The sequence below is a fragment of the Hermetia illucens genome, chromosome 4 (assembly GCF_905115235.1).
Source record: "Hermetia illucens chromosome 4, iHerIll2.2.curated.20191125, whole genome shotgun sequence".
In the NCBI taxonomy this organism is placed as follows: Eukaryota; Metazoa; Arthropoda; class Insecta; order Diptera; family Stratiomyidae; genus Hermetia; species Hermetia illucens.
The window spans coordinates 95,736,414-95,750,606 of record NC_051852.1 but is presented as its reverse complement, the minus strand read 5'-3'; the positions used below and the strand labels follow the sequence as shown (position 1 = coordinate 95,750,606).

Here is a 14,193-nt window from a genome sequence, read left to right as displayed (position 1 = left end):
TTTCCTCCTTTCCAGTTGAAAATGAGAAACCACCCGAACTAGAAGTAGGAGACCTGCGGCTCGAAAGTATTGCCAACAAGGTTGATTGCAAAGTATCGAATTGGGTAATACGGCCATGCAACGTAACCTGCGGGGAGGGCGTTATGATAAAAACTAGAAAGGTTCTCCGATATCCACGCCTGGGTGGAAAGCCGTGCCCAAAGCGAATGGTACGAATTGAACAATGTTTCATGGAGTGTCCTGATTTGGTGTCTCCCTACACACAAGCCCCACACCATCCACGATCGGGCAAACGGCATCGAAACCAGAACTATGAGGCCAACCCCGAGGAGGATGATTGCCGCTACTCACACTGGTCTCCGTGGTCACCATGTTCTGCAACTTGTGGGACATATGTTTTACGACAACGGACTCGGGTTCTTTTGAACCAAAATCAGTTGCATAAATGCGTACATCGAGTCCAAAATGAACGTTGTATTGTCCCGGAGTGCAGCGACGATTATGAATAGAATTGTGAAGCTTGAGAATTTTTTATTTAACGACACCATTCTGTAATTTTCATATAGGACTAAGGCATCACTTCATATATCAAATTAATGTTACTTACTTACATGCCTATGCATCATTTATTTCTTTGTACATATATAAGTTTAGTATTATGTTTCCTTAAGTGTCTCCTTACATAATTCTGTTAAACATGGTTACATACATATCCTCATATGATATTGGAATATTCTTAGTAAAGTTAAAACATTTATTTACTACTTTTGAATTGAAACCTCACCAACAATGATTCCATAGTACTGCCTAACCTCAGTTCCTCATCACTCTCACTTCCGTTTTGCCTCATAAACCGCGGCCAATTCCTTGTCAAAACCAAGAACGGCGCCTCATAGACATTGTAACAAACGTAGAAGTTTGGGATAGCCAACATCGACCGGTTGTATAATCCAGCTGTCGCTCCACAGTGATGCTGATCGGAAGGCAATATAATGAGTAACCCGCCAGAGACTATCGGTGAGCGTTGGCCTGTCTTCTCGGATGCTAAGCAAGACGTCGGCCACAGCCCTAAAGCGACTGCGGAATCGTGGAAGCGGATCGTTGAACGGAAGGAGTTGAAGGCTCTATCGATCGCTATGAGCGATGACGGGCATCACGGGCTCGAACTCCAATACCGAGAAAAATCTTGAGAAGTTCTGCGATGGCGCCAAATGTCACGTGCTGCGCCGACGTAAAATCTCAGAAGATTTTGAGGTCCAAAGGGCACCGCCAGAGCTACATCTTGTCCCCGATATCATTTCTTCTTGTTATCGTTGACGTTTTTCATGTTGCCTTGTCCGGAGTCTTGGGGGGGTTTAAAGGACGATGGCATTTTTCCTTGAACATCGCGACTACGCTGATGATATCTGTTTGCTCTCTCATCGAGTTATGATCCTTGGTCAAATGCCTCTGGATTTGAAAAATAGGTAAGTGGATTTGGACAGAAGATAAACATTAATAAAATCAAGGTTCTGGGTCTATCGGGCCATCGTACTCTCCTTATCTGCATTAATGGACAGAGCATCGAAAGCGAATATTTAGGAAAAGTGGTTTCCGCTAACGTTAGCACCGAATCGGATGTTGCCCGAACGCTAGATCCGCTTTCGCTGCTTTGTCTAAAATCTGAAAATGCTAGTATCTCAACACCGAGATCAATTGAGACTGTTCTGTGCAAGTGCTCTTTCTGTGTTGCCATATGGGAGTGGCACATGGAAAGTAATCCCAACGGTTACTCAAGAGTTCGAAGCCCTTCGCCCTGCTGGCCTGATGCTATTACAAACGGAAAACTGACTCGGCTTGACACCCGTATACATTGTAATAGGAAGGCGGAATTGGCAATTGATATATCACACATTAAGGACGATGTCACACATTAAGGGCGACAATTGCGTTGTTGCTTACGCCATGCAATAGAATCCACACTCTCAAGATGGCCGCCTCAAAGGCACTTGGTGCAGCACAGTAGGGAAGGAGTATAAGAATATCAAGAAACCGTGGGGAGAGCTGAAAGGCATTCCAGGTATCTGCGAAAGATCGCGCGTTGGTGTGGTTGACGCGTTAAACACCACTAAAAGGTAAATGGCAACCATATATGGGTCGCTTGGAACAAATTTCGGATAGCTGAGTGGTTAGACCACAAGGCTGTCGTACGAAAGATCGCGCTTCAAATCTGACTGGTGGCAGTGGGTCCCGGAGTGCAGCGCGTGCAACAAACTGCCTATTTCCGTATACTGTACATATATATGCACTTATATAAATTGATCGTACCCATATTTCCGATTTACTTCGTGCACAGAAGCATTAATCTGTACATATATAGTACGTATGTTAAATACCGCTGGTTTAATGTACAAATATCTCTATCTGAATTAGATACTACCCGCAAACTTCATTAACACGCATATATTATATACCTGCATACACACATGTCTGGTTGACAAATAACTAAAAAACTAACAAACAAAACAATTCTCTCCGACCCAATTCATAAGAACTCATTTGGATGTGGTATTGACGAATTGAAATGTGATGATGACGTCATACAGGTTGTAGAGTGCACGAAATTCACAAAAAACGGCAAAGTTTCACACCCTATAACTTTGTTAATAATAGTTTGATTTTCTTCAAACTTGACGAAGCTGTTCTTCGTTACACCCATGCCAAATTTTATAATTCTGGGATGAACATAAGGGGGGTTGCCGGGTAAATTTCTAAAAGGTGGAAATATACTATTATTAACTTTATTTGTGCAGATATCGGAACCGGATATATTTTCACGCCTAGATTTTGTAGAGATCCACCACAGTAATTTTTTTCAGATTTTTCGGTTGGATAGGTTCTGAGAACGAGAACTATTACACTTTTTGGGGGTCATATTTTGAACCCTCACTCCCCTATGTTTCACCCAATATTAAATATGGAGCCAGTTTCGAAAAGTACTAATTGAGCCCTTTAATTTGATACTCCACAAGGCCACATTTTATGAAAAAAAATGTTGTACCCTCCATTCACATGTATTGGGAGCCCCCCCTTAAACTTAACACAAAATGGCGCCACTTGCCGCATGCAAAGGGAACAACAGATAACACACTCTTGCCAATTTTCGTGACAATCGGTCCAGCCGTTTCCGAATAAATTGGCTGTGACAGACAAACAGACAGACGGACATGCGGAGTTCCACAAGGGTCTGTCCTAAGGCCACTCTTGTGGATTATTATGTATAACGGGGTACTGACTTTAGACCTTCCTACTGGTGTGGCCTCCATTGGTTTCGCAGACGATATTGGTGTGATGGTTGTTTCACGCCTTCTCGAAGAAGGCGAGCTTTATGCAAATGAAACAGTCTATGAGATTAAATCCTGGTTAGAGAATGCTGGTCTACAGCTCGCAAAACATAAGACGGAAGTAGTACTTATTACCAAGCGGAGAAAGTGCACTTCCATGAAGATTAAAGTTGGAACGCAAACAATCCATTCCAAGCCTGCACTTAAGTACTTAGGCGTAAAGATTGATCAGAGGTTGAACTTCAGATTGCATGTGGAGGGTGCAGCAACCGAAGCATATAACATCGGAGCGCTGGTTGCGAAAATGCTACCAAATATAGGTGGCCCAAGGCCGACCCGTCGACTCATTATTTCGAGGGTGGTCAGTGCGATCCTACTGTATGCAGCCCCAGTATGGGCAGATGCACTGGAAAATATAGCAAATAAGAGAATGGTTGGAGCTGCGTATCACATAAGTGTACTCCGAACATGTTACGCTTACAGAATAATATCTAATAAAGCGGCTTGCGTGATAGCAGGAATGGTCCCGATTGAGATTCTGGCGAAAGAAATACAACGTCTTTACGATCGAACGTACCTCACCGGAGAATCTCCTGCCCGTCGGCGATAGTTCGCACGAACTGAAACCTTTGAAACTGTCGCGGAATGGCAAGAGAAGTGGGACGAGTCAGAAAAAGGCCGCTGGACTCATAAAATCATATAGGATTTCCGGAAATGGATCGAGCGACCCCACGGCGAAGTAGGTTTCAACCTAACTCAGTTCTTGAGCGGACACGGAGGCTATCGAGCATATCTGTAACGATTTGGGCTAGATGATTCGCCATATTGCCCGAAGTGCCCAAATATTGCAGAGGACGCAGAACACATCTTTTTTCATTGCCCCAGATTCGAAGCCCCAAGGGCTACATTAGAACCTACAACCGGAGAGCACTTTACACCCGAAAATATCATGCAACTTATGGTGAAAGCCAAGGGGATATGGACCGAAGTCGAAAAAGTGATTGCAGCCATCGGAAAGAAGCTTAGGCAGGAAGAAGTCATCCGAAATAATGAACGCGAGAGGAACACGAACATTAACATGAGCGCAGAATAAATTCTGATCCAGCCCCGCGTCGTAATACCAAATGAGAGTCCCGCGGGGAGAGTGGAAGGAGAAGGAGCTGGTTTTAGTGGGTAAGAGTCCCACATAACCGTGTGACAGGAGCCTGCGGTAGCTTTTGAAGTTTTCCACCTTCCATCGGAAAAAAAAAATGTAGACCGACAGACAGACAGGCAGATAGACATCGACTCGATTCTAATAAGGTTTTGTTTCACACAAAGCCTTAAAAATTAACACAAAGGAAGTATTAGCACAAAAAAGTGAAGCGATGACGGCTTTACGGTTTCTTACCAGGGCAGAGGTCCCGGTCCAGCATTAAGTTGATGCGGACTTAGGACCCCATCATTCTCAAAACGAAGTATTAGCACATCAGGAAAAATGGACAAATTCTAATGAAAATCAACCAATTATAGCTGTAAGACGACGACGCAACGAATTGAAAAGATATTGAATCAGATCGCGGAAAAATCATTCCTAGTTTCCTTCCTTTCCTTCTGCAATTCATTTTTTGAGAAGATGTGCCGTTTATGAACCTACACTTCAAGTAACCACTACAGATGTTCAACCAGGTTAAGGCTTACCGATTGAAAAAGGAAATGGGGCCAGCGTGGAACATTTTACAATAACCACTCTCGTGCCCAGTAGAAAGCATACTTGGAGTCGTTTGTCTGGTGGAAAATAAACGCTTGTTCTATGCCTAAGGTGGCTTTTGCAACAAATTAAAACACAACACATTAAAGTATATATAATACATAATACCTCTTTTTCAAAGACTAGTCAATAAATTCCAATCTACCCACTCCGATCGCCTTGCTATACTTCGTCAGCGGAGAGGTATAAAAGTCTGCCAGTCCCCGACTTGTTTCACCCTAATGAAAATTTTCGGAGCTCCGTTCGCATTCTAGTTTGGTTACTGTTCCCTTGCTGGCTTGACTGTTTTAGCTAGACAGCTGGCCTCATATGTGTCGATGAAGACTCTATTCAGATCTTCCTACACTGCTTCCAGCTTTATTTCGCTCCTAAAATCACAGCGCACCACCAAGTGTAATTCTTGACCAAGCCCCTCATCAGAGTGTTCGCTAGAGTTATGTCTAGTACCACTTACCTGATGCTGATTCCAAATATTGGCGTGTTCCCTACGTTATATATTTCTGATTTAATGCTAATGATGAATCCAAAAAAGTGCTCAGTGTCGCAGTTTTCCCAGATATCATGGGAGGCGTTGGCATCGTTGCCAAAGAGTGTGGTAGGAAGTGGTAGCGCCTTCCACTCACAAAACTTCTTCAGCGCAACCACCGATTGGGATGGGATGCACATTTCATCACCTGAGAAGCATACTGATGCCAAAACTGTCTCTCGAGTTCTTTTCCCGACTTCCAGTGACACTTAGACAGCCATGAGGTCTCCATTTACATATCCTTTCGTTTGAGAATGATGCAAGCATTCCTAGCATATATATGCAGTTCCATTCCCTTCCAGCCTGGCAATTTAAGAACTGTAGTACTAAGCCATGTCCTCCGTCGCGCAGTCTACTACTATAAGATCTAGGAGAAAGCGTATGCCTGTGAACCTACCCTCACACATCTCCAAGGCGATGAGAGAGAGATGAGATGAGCTCCTCACGAGGGCTCCAAAAAGACTTTCGACAGTATGGGCAGTCGAACGCTCTTTATCACATAGCATAGCCAACGTCGGGTCTCCTGGCTCCCACCTTCATGCCTAATTATCACGAGATTTGGTATGATAGTGAGGGCACCTAATTCTATATTCTATAACTCTGCGGGGAGGCCCTCAAGCCCAGCTGCTATACTTCGTTTGAGCGCGTTGATGGCCAACATGATTTATCTTCTGCTTGGAGCAACAGTCCGAATTCGCATGCTACGGTGACTAATCATTTCATCCGCAAAGGGAGGAATTTCACCGGATATGATACGTTTAAGAACCACGGTGAAGTATTCTCTCCACCTGGAATGAGAAGTCGACCGTAAATGTCCCTCACAGGACCATCAAACAATCCGCGACCAAGCTCTTTCATGATGCAGTATACACTTCTGAAATCATTGTGTTTTGCGGCATTTTCCGCTTCCTTACCAACGCAATAACAAATTCCCTTTTGTTCCCACACTACGCTGAACTTTCCAGGATTTCGCTCGATATTGGAGTTCGACCCCGACACGCCCATCATCACTCGTAGTGGTCAATAGAGTCTTCAACCACTTCCGTTCATCGATTCGCTTCCACGAATCCCTAATCAGCCACCTCTTATGACGCCCCTTCGAGACGTGGCCGATAAAATGCGTAGCACTCGAGAAAAGAGCATTTTTGCTGGCGGCCCGATGTTCACCGATAATCTCAGCTGGGTTGCTCAGTGTATCTTTCAATGAGGGAGATAGCGCTCTCACTATCGAGCACCAGCTGAATCATACAAACAGTCGATATTGAACTTAGAGGGTCGTAACGCCCCGACCGTGTGGACGCAACACGCAAGCGAACCTAATTGGAAAAAGCGAGCATTCTAAGGACCCTCGCTACCGTCGTCGAAGTCGTGCTGTGAAGTCAATCCCTATCCCAGACATTGTTCACATCCCGGTAGAAATAAAGTTTCAAAATTTCCAGGATGCCAGCCCACAAATTTCTATCCCTTTTTGTCGCCTCTTACGATAAGCATAGAAGACTTTGAATGCATTCTTAAACTCTAACTAACAGGACAGAGACATGGTACACTGCCAATAATGCTGCCGGATTTGAAATTAGCGGACTGAAGACTAATCTCTCGTGGCAAGTTTATATGTTACCCCAACTCCTCCGATTTTAACTTTTGCATGATTTGCAACAGTTTTTGAGTAGCCCCATTGCCAATTCACTGATGAATGACCGTTGAGCGCCGGTTTTTGATAGTACCCGTAAAATTATAACTCATTGTGAGAGCATTTTTGAATATTCCAAAAACGTTGCAGGATTTCCTGTGAAATGAGGCGGTGATTGTCGCAGGCTCGTAAAGTTCGCAAGGCTCATAGTTCACCTCTTTTATGTTTCGTCACATACTCAGTTTTGGAGATACTGTAGTTTTGAGCAGAGCTGAAACTAGTATTTTCATAGACCATGAATATATCCAGGAACCAATTCCTTTGCACAACTATCGATAACGACTGTTAATGTATGCTGTCCTTCTTTTAATTTGTGATGGTGCATTGTACCCCTTGAAGTTGAGTTTTTGAAGTTCCGACGTTATTCTTTCTATTTAGAAGAAGAGGTTCTTGAAGCAGGAATTATTCCGGTGTGAACTTTTGAACCACTTCCAGCCTGACAAGACGGCTCGAACAAAAGTGGCTTGAGATTCTCAAGTGACTAACAATTATTGCTTAATAAAGAAACAACTATAAGGGACAGTAACAAATTTTATTTATTACAAAATCATTTAATTTATTTTCCTTTTGTTTATTATTTATGTAATGAGAGCCTAAAGACATTACATAATATATATACATATTTCATGAAAATAATAATATACAACACCAAAAAATAGTAATAAACAAACCCGCCAAACGATACAAATATCCGGTGGTGGATTACTTGGCCACCGTTGCATGGAATACTACAAGTAGCCTGGAGGAAGAGGCATTTAAAAGGAGTACATCACTCCCGAGAATGCCTGTTCAAAATACACGGAAAGATACCCCACAAACTAGTCATTCATTAGCCAAAAGTGGGGTGAATACACCTGGCCGAGGAGAAGCTCGACGATCCTGAGATACCTGCGGTGATAAAGGAAGGCAATCAGGGAAGCCCCCGTAAATCTAATAAATACGGAAGCGCCCAGTGGAAAAACTAAGCAGAGGAGTAGCATCAGAATACAGTTGAATCATCGTTTGCCGTACTCGGAGGAAAAATAATAGAGTCGTCCGAATTCATAAAGGACAAACACAATGTGCACCAGGCCATCAAACACATGGCCCGAGCCATTCGGATATTGTACAATAGTGTCAAAAACGAAAAAAATGCCTCAAAGAAATCAGGCGTCACCCACGCAACACAGGTGACACCCCCTCAAAATCCAAAGAACGGTAAGCTTGAAAATAGGAGTAAAGAGGGAGCGAACGATTCTTGGCCCCCTACATGAGGATGGACGATTCCGTAGCCTACACAATGACGAAATCTATGAGCGATACCATGACCGTCCGGTTGTGGATAAAATCCGGCTCAATAGGTTACGGTGGGCGGGTCACTTAATCCGTATGTATGAAGATGATCCCACCCGGAAAGTCTATAAGGGCAATATCTATGGTAGGAAAAGAAGACGAGGCAGACCCTGCCTAAGATGGAGCGATGGCGTGGGCCAGGACGCCAGACAGCTTTTAGGGATATCGAATTGGTGGACCTCGGCGCAAAACCGGGATGTCTGGAGTTCCTTATTAAGGCAGGCCTAGACCGGATACCGGTTGTTGCGCCGTTGATGATGATGATGATGAACGATTCTTTCGGAGCCTCGCCGGACGCGAAAAGGCAAAAAGGCCTCTCATCGGCAAAGGGGAAGGCAAACAAAGTTATCATAATCGTGGAAACTGCGGCGCCGGTTCCAGTCGACCCAAAGGAGGTAAAGCCCCAAAAAGGAACCAAGAAAGCATGGTCCTAGGTTGGCGGAAAGAAAAATGCAACACATAAAAGAAGATTAGATCCCGAAGTGATTATCATCTCCAAAAAAGATGATATGACTTATGCTGATATCCTCATGAAAGTCAAATCCGATCCTGAGCTAATGGACCTTGGAGAAAACGTCAGTTGAATCAGACGCTCCCAAAAAAGGGGATTTGATGCTGGAGCTGAAGAAGTCTCCGGGCAAAACTGTTGAAAATTTCCTCGGCAAGATGAAGAAGTCCTTAGGAGAAGAAGCACAAGTACGGGCGGGGTTGCGGGGTTTAACGTGAGTGCCTGCCGTGTAGGCATAATCCCACGGTCCTCTTTGGACACGGTCTGATTTTGGAACCACAATCAGAGCCCCGCCATGCAAGCACAGCGGTCCTCGTTTTTACTGAGTTCAGGCTCAGTATTCATACCAGTGGATGCGACGCCTATCTAACACCTCTGCCGTAACTACGGCACCCGAGTTGTATAGCGCAACTCCACGCTTGAGCTCCGAGGAGCTCTGCCCGCGATGTAGGCATAACCACAACCACCATGAAACTCCCACTAGGTGCCAACCGCAAATAACCGGGCCGAGAACACATCCTCCAGAAATTCTCCTGGAGCATATGCTCTCAGAGGGCCATCCCGGTTCCCATGGTACCAGATAACCTCCGGTGAGGTTTCGTGGCAGAGCCACTTCAGATGAGTCCCTTGCAGACTCGAGTCTGATCGCCCTCCTGGGCATGGGGACGGAACTCTCCAATGGCTGCTAAGCTCGGACGCAAGAAGTCGAAACCCTAAGATCATAGCGGGTGATTTCAACGCGTGGGACGTATATTGCGGCAGTCGCACTACGAACACCAGGGGTCGTATCCTGCTCGAGGCGTTCGCGAAGCTACACTTGGTGCTTGCCAATACGGGAAATGTTACCACTTTTGTGGGACAGGGTTGGGCTCAATAGTCGATCTGACATATGTGAGTACCACATTGGCGAGGAGAATGACATGATTTGTCAGTAAGCATTACAATCATAGCGATCACCAGGCAATTTTCCTCGAGATCGAATATGCGCCATGCGGCGATATGCGTTCCCACGGAGCTGGAAATCAGGGCTGGTCCGCGAAAAGCTTTGAAGAGAATGCATTCATAGAGATACTATCGGGATGCCGCAATCCCGGCGGTGTGGCTTCATAAAAGGTGGAGCAAATCATGGGACCCATAAGGAGAGCGACGCTGCTATGCCGAAGCGGCAAGTCCTCGCAGTGTCCTAAAGGCGGTCGAACTATTGGTGGAATGAAGGGATCGCGGAGTTGCGGGCTGCATGTTTTCGAGCTAGAAGGATCTGCCAACGATCTAGAGGAAGACCGCATGTCTACTAGAAACGGGAAGTATATGTGAACCTTTGAGGTAGGCTTAAGCAGGCTATACGGACCAGCAAACGAGAATGCTTCAAGGAATTTTGCGCAGAGATAGACCAAAGCCCCTAGGGAACAGCGTACAGGGTAGTTATGAAGAAGATGAGATGGTGAACACCACAAGTGACCTGTCCGCATCTTCTACTCGATATCGTGATGGCACTCTTCCCCCGGTTAAAGGGAGCGCAAAAAAACATAAGCAGACATTGGACATTGGGTTAGACCCATGCCTGTGGTAACTGAGGAGGAGCTCGCGCAAATTATCCGGAGAATTGGTGATAACAAAGCACCTGGTCTGGATGCTGTTCCCATTAGAGCACTTAAACTCGCCGACTTGTTTATCAGCGTATTTGAAACATGCATAGTAGAAGGAGTTTTCCCCGAACGGTGGAAGAGGCAAAAACCAATTTTGCTCCCGTAGCTGAATAAGCACCCAGGACACCCAGTATCACACCGCCCGATTTGCCTCATCGACACGGGGTAGGAAAGATGCTCAAAAGGGCCATCTACAATAGACTGCTCACTATCATTAAATATAAGCATGGGCTATTGGAGCGCCAATTTGAATTTCGACAAATCCACCCAACGATCGTAGGCGTTGTTTTGAAGCTGGCTCGAGACGCCATATCGTCTGAAAAATGCTGTGCCGTGGTGACGTTGGACATCAAAAATGCTTTTAATTCCGCTAGTTGAAAGTGGATAAAAAACTCACTGGCTAAAACGGGTGTCCCTGGTAATTTTAGTAAGCTCCTCGACAGTTACCTGTCGGAGGGGACACTTTGGTACGACACGGATGAGGGATCCAAGCAGTATACTGTCACTTCAGGAGTACCACAGAACTCAGTGTTGAGTCCTCTCCTGTGGAACGTCATGTACAATGGGGTCCTTGTCCTTCCCGTGCCAAAGGAGGCCACGACAATCGACGTTGAAATGTAAGCTAACGAAGCCATTAGCACCATAAAAGAGTGGCTGGAGATGATTCAGTTTGAGCTTGCGGAACAAAAGACGGAGGCGGTCTTGATTACCAACCGTAGGAAGAAGAGGAATACAGTTAATATTTGTGTTGGTGGTCACATCATCACTTCGAAACCAGTTATCTTTTACCTAGGGGTAATGATTGACGCTAAAGTCAATTTCAGGAGACACCTGGACTATGCCTGTGAAAAAGCGGTAAATACCGGCGCAGATGATGCCTAACATTGGAGGCCCAAGATACAGTCGCAGATTACTTGTGGTGGGAGTGGTTCGCTCCACACTACACTCCTTTTCAAAATTATAACCGCACGGCAAAATTCTAAGTTCTATAGTTCTCGATATAGATGCAGCTGTCTCATTTTTTCAGCAGTTAGTGTAATAGTCTGTTGTTCGAAATATACCGACTAACGGTGTTAGTCGCAACCGTTCAGAAATATTTCACAGAAAACCGGTTTTGTGCTATTTCAAAAGTATAACCGCGCGCGACTGATACTGTTTGTAGGCTGCTGAAAAAACATATTTTTGTAAAATTGTTAGTTTCTTTTGATCGATTCTGCTCATTGATTAATTTTTTTTAAATATGCCACGAGGGGTTAAGCTTACCGATTATGAAAAAGGGCAAATTAGTGCCTTATTTAAAGAAGGTATATCAAAACGCGAAATAGCGTCAAGAATAGGCAGATCGGATCGAGTAGTTCGTAATTATTTAAATAATGTGGACAATTACGGTACTAAAAAGCAAAAAGGAAGACCTAGAGTGCTTTCCGATAGAGATCGACGTTCCATAAGCAAAGCGACTTCAAATTTCACGAACAGTTTAAGAGGCATAAGGAACGAATGTAAGCTTTTTGTATCGATTCCGACCATATGGCGGGAAATAAATCGAAATCCTAATCTCGTACGGGAAAAAATGAGGAAAGCACCACGATTACAGCAGCATCATAAGGATGCTCGACTGGAATTCGCCCGAAATAACATGTCACGACATTGGGATCAGGTATAACCTTTTTGTTGGCGGATGTTTTCAGCAAAATTATCTTTTATTCTTGATTAGGTAATTTTCTCTGATGAGAAAAAATTTAACTTAGATGGTCCGGATGGTTTTGATGGCTACTGGCGAGATTTGCGTAAGGAACCACGATATCTGTCCAGAAGGAATTTCGGAGGTGGAACAGTTATGGTCTGCCATTTGTAGTAAAGGTACAGTGCGTCTAGCATTTACATCGGCGAGAATGAATAGCCAGGAGTACCAGAATGTTCTGCAGGATAATCTCCTTCCTTTTATAAACTCTTTTGAGGGCAATGAAGTAATTTTCCAGCAAGATAATGCCAGCGTACACGTAAGTAGGTCCACTAAAGCCTGGTTGGAAGCGAATTCCATAGCCACACTTGAATGGCCAGCCTGCTCACCAGACTTGAATCCTATAGAGAATGTCTGGGGATGGCTAGTCCGACAGATTTACTCCCAGGATAAAGAATATTCTTCCAGAAATGAGCTGAAAGAGGCCATTGAAAGAGCATGGCATGAGTTGACATCACAAATGCTCTCAAAATACATTCATTCGATGCCTAATCGAATCTTCGAAGTGATTAAAAAGGGAGGAAACACTATCGATTATTAAGCCATGAGTTAGGTCTGCCCATTATTGTTTTATTTATTTTTTATGTAACGATGTAACGGTTGTAACGGTTATAATTATGTATGTAACGGTTATAATTATGAAAAAGGACAATTTTACTTTTTTTCTCAATTTGTTATGTTTTTACACATTTTTTAAGCTTAATTGCTATTTTTAGGTTTCATTTTTGTTACATTATGTTTGTTTTTATACATTTTCGAATTTAATTTAAGTTTGGTTATTTTCACATCTTTTCATAATAAAAACATTTACTCAGTAATCATGCGGTTATAATTTTGAAAAGGAGTGTATGATACGCGGCACCAATTTGGGAGGAAGCACTAACGTGTGAGATTAATCGGAGGAGGGTAAATATAACTTACCGCTTAGTGGCGCTAAGCGGGTGCAGCTCCTTCAGAACTATATCAGGCGACGCAGTGTGTGTTATTGCGGGAATGATCCCGATAGACATTTTGGCAAGTGAGACATGCCTGTATGAGAAAAGGAAAATAAATCCTCCTGAAAAGGATGTAGAATAATTTTGCACGTACCTTATCAGAGAAAAAAACATCGTTACGCGAATTTCTTCATCACATCGTTTTTTGGCTTTACTCGAATAATTCTCTTCACAGCAACCAGCACTTTTTCAACAAAACGTTCAGTTTATTGGCACTTCGTTTGGAAATAAGTTATGTCAGAAACAGGCGCACGGATATAAGCATTTAACCGGTTGCACTTACACCATCGCATACGCACAAATCAAAAGTACGTGAAGATGCGCAATACACTTCTGCGATTTTCACTGGCAAATCACACCCACCGGACGCCATATGTTTTGTCCCGTAAAAATTCAAAGCTTGTCTAGGCAGTTTCACCTCCTGTGTATAGTCTTCTTGCGTTCAATGCTCCAGCGTTTATTTTGGTGCAGTAATATCAAAGTCCCCAAGTGCAGTAATATCCAATTCCAAGTCTTTCTCACGCTACTTCCGTTCAAAGTTTAACAGGTTTCGAAGCCCATTATTATAACAGCAGGTGTGATTTACAATCGGAGGCCGCTGTCCTAAATAATAACTAAAAGCTATCGCACTCATAAAACATGAACCACTTGTTTTTCGCAAAGCTCTTACAACAACGGTAGA

At 43.9% G+C, this 14,193-nt stretch overlaps 1 protein-coding gene across 1 annotated transcript in view; it reads left to right on the top strand.

The window, feature by feature from the left end:
- The window catches only part of LOC119653865 (spondin-1), a 60,771-nt gene extending 60,014 nt beyond the window's left edge, over positions 1-757 (top strand). The window contains exon 11 of the mRNA XM_038058923.1: positions 16-757. Coding sequence (XP_037914851.1) covers positions 16-509 — 494 coding nt within the window. The 3' untranslated portion in view covers positions 510-757. The remainder of the gene's footprint in view (positions 1-15) is intronic.
- Positions 758-14,193: the final 13,436 nt, after the last annotated feature.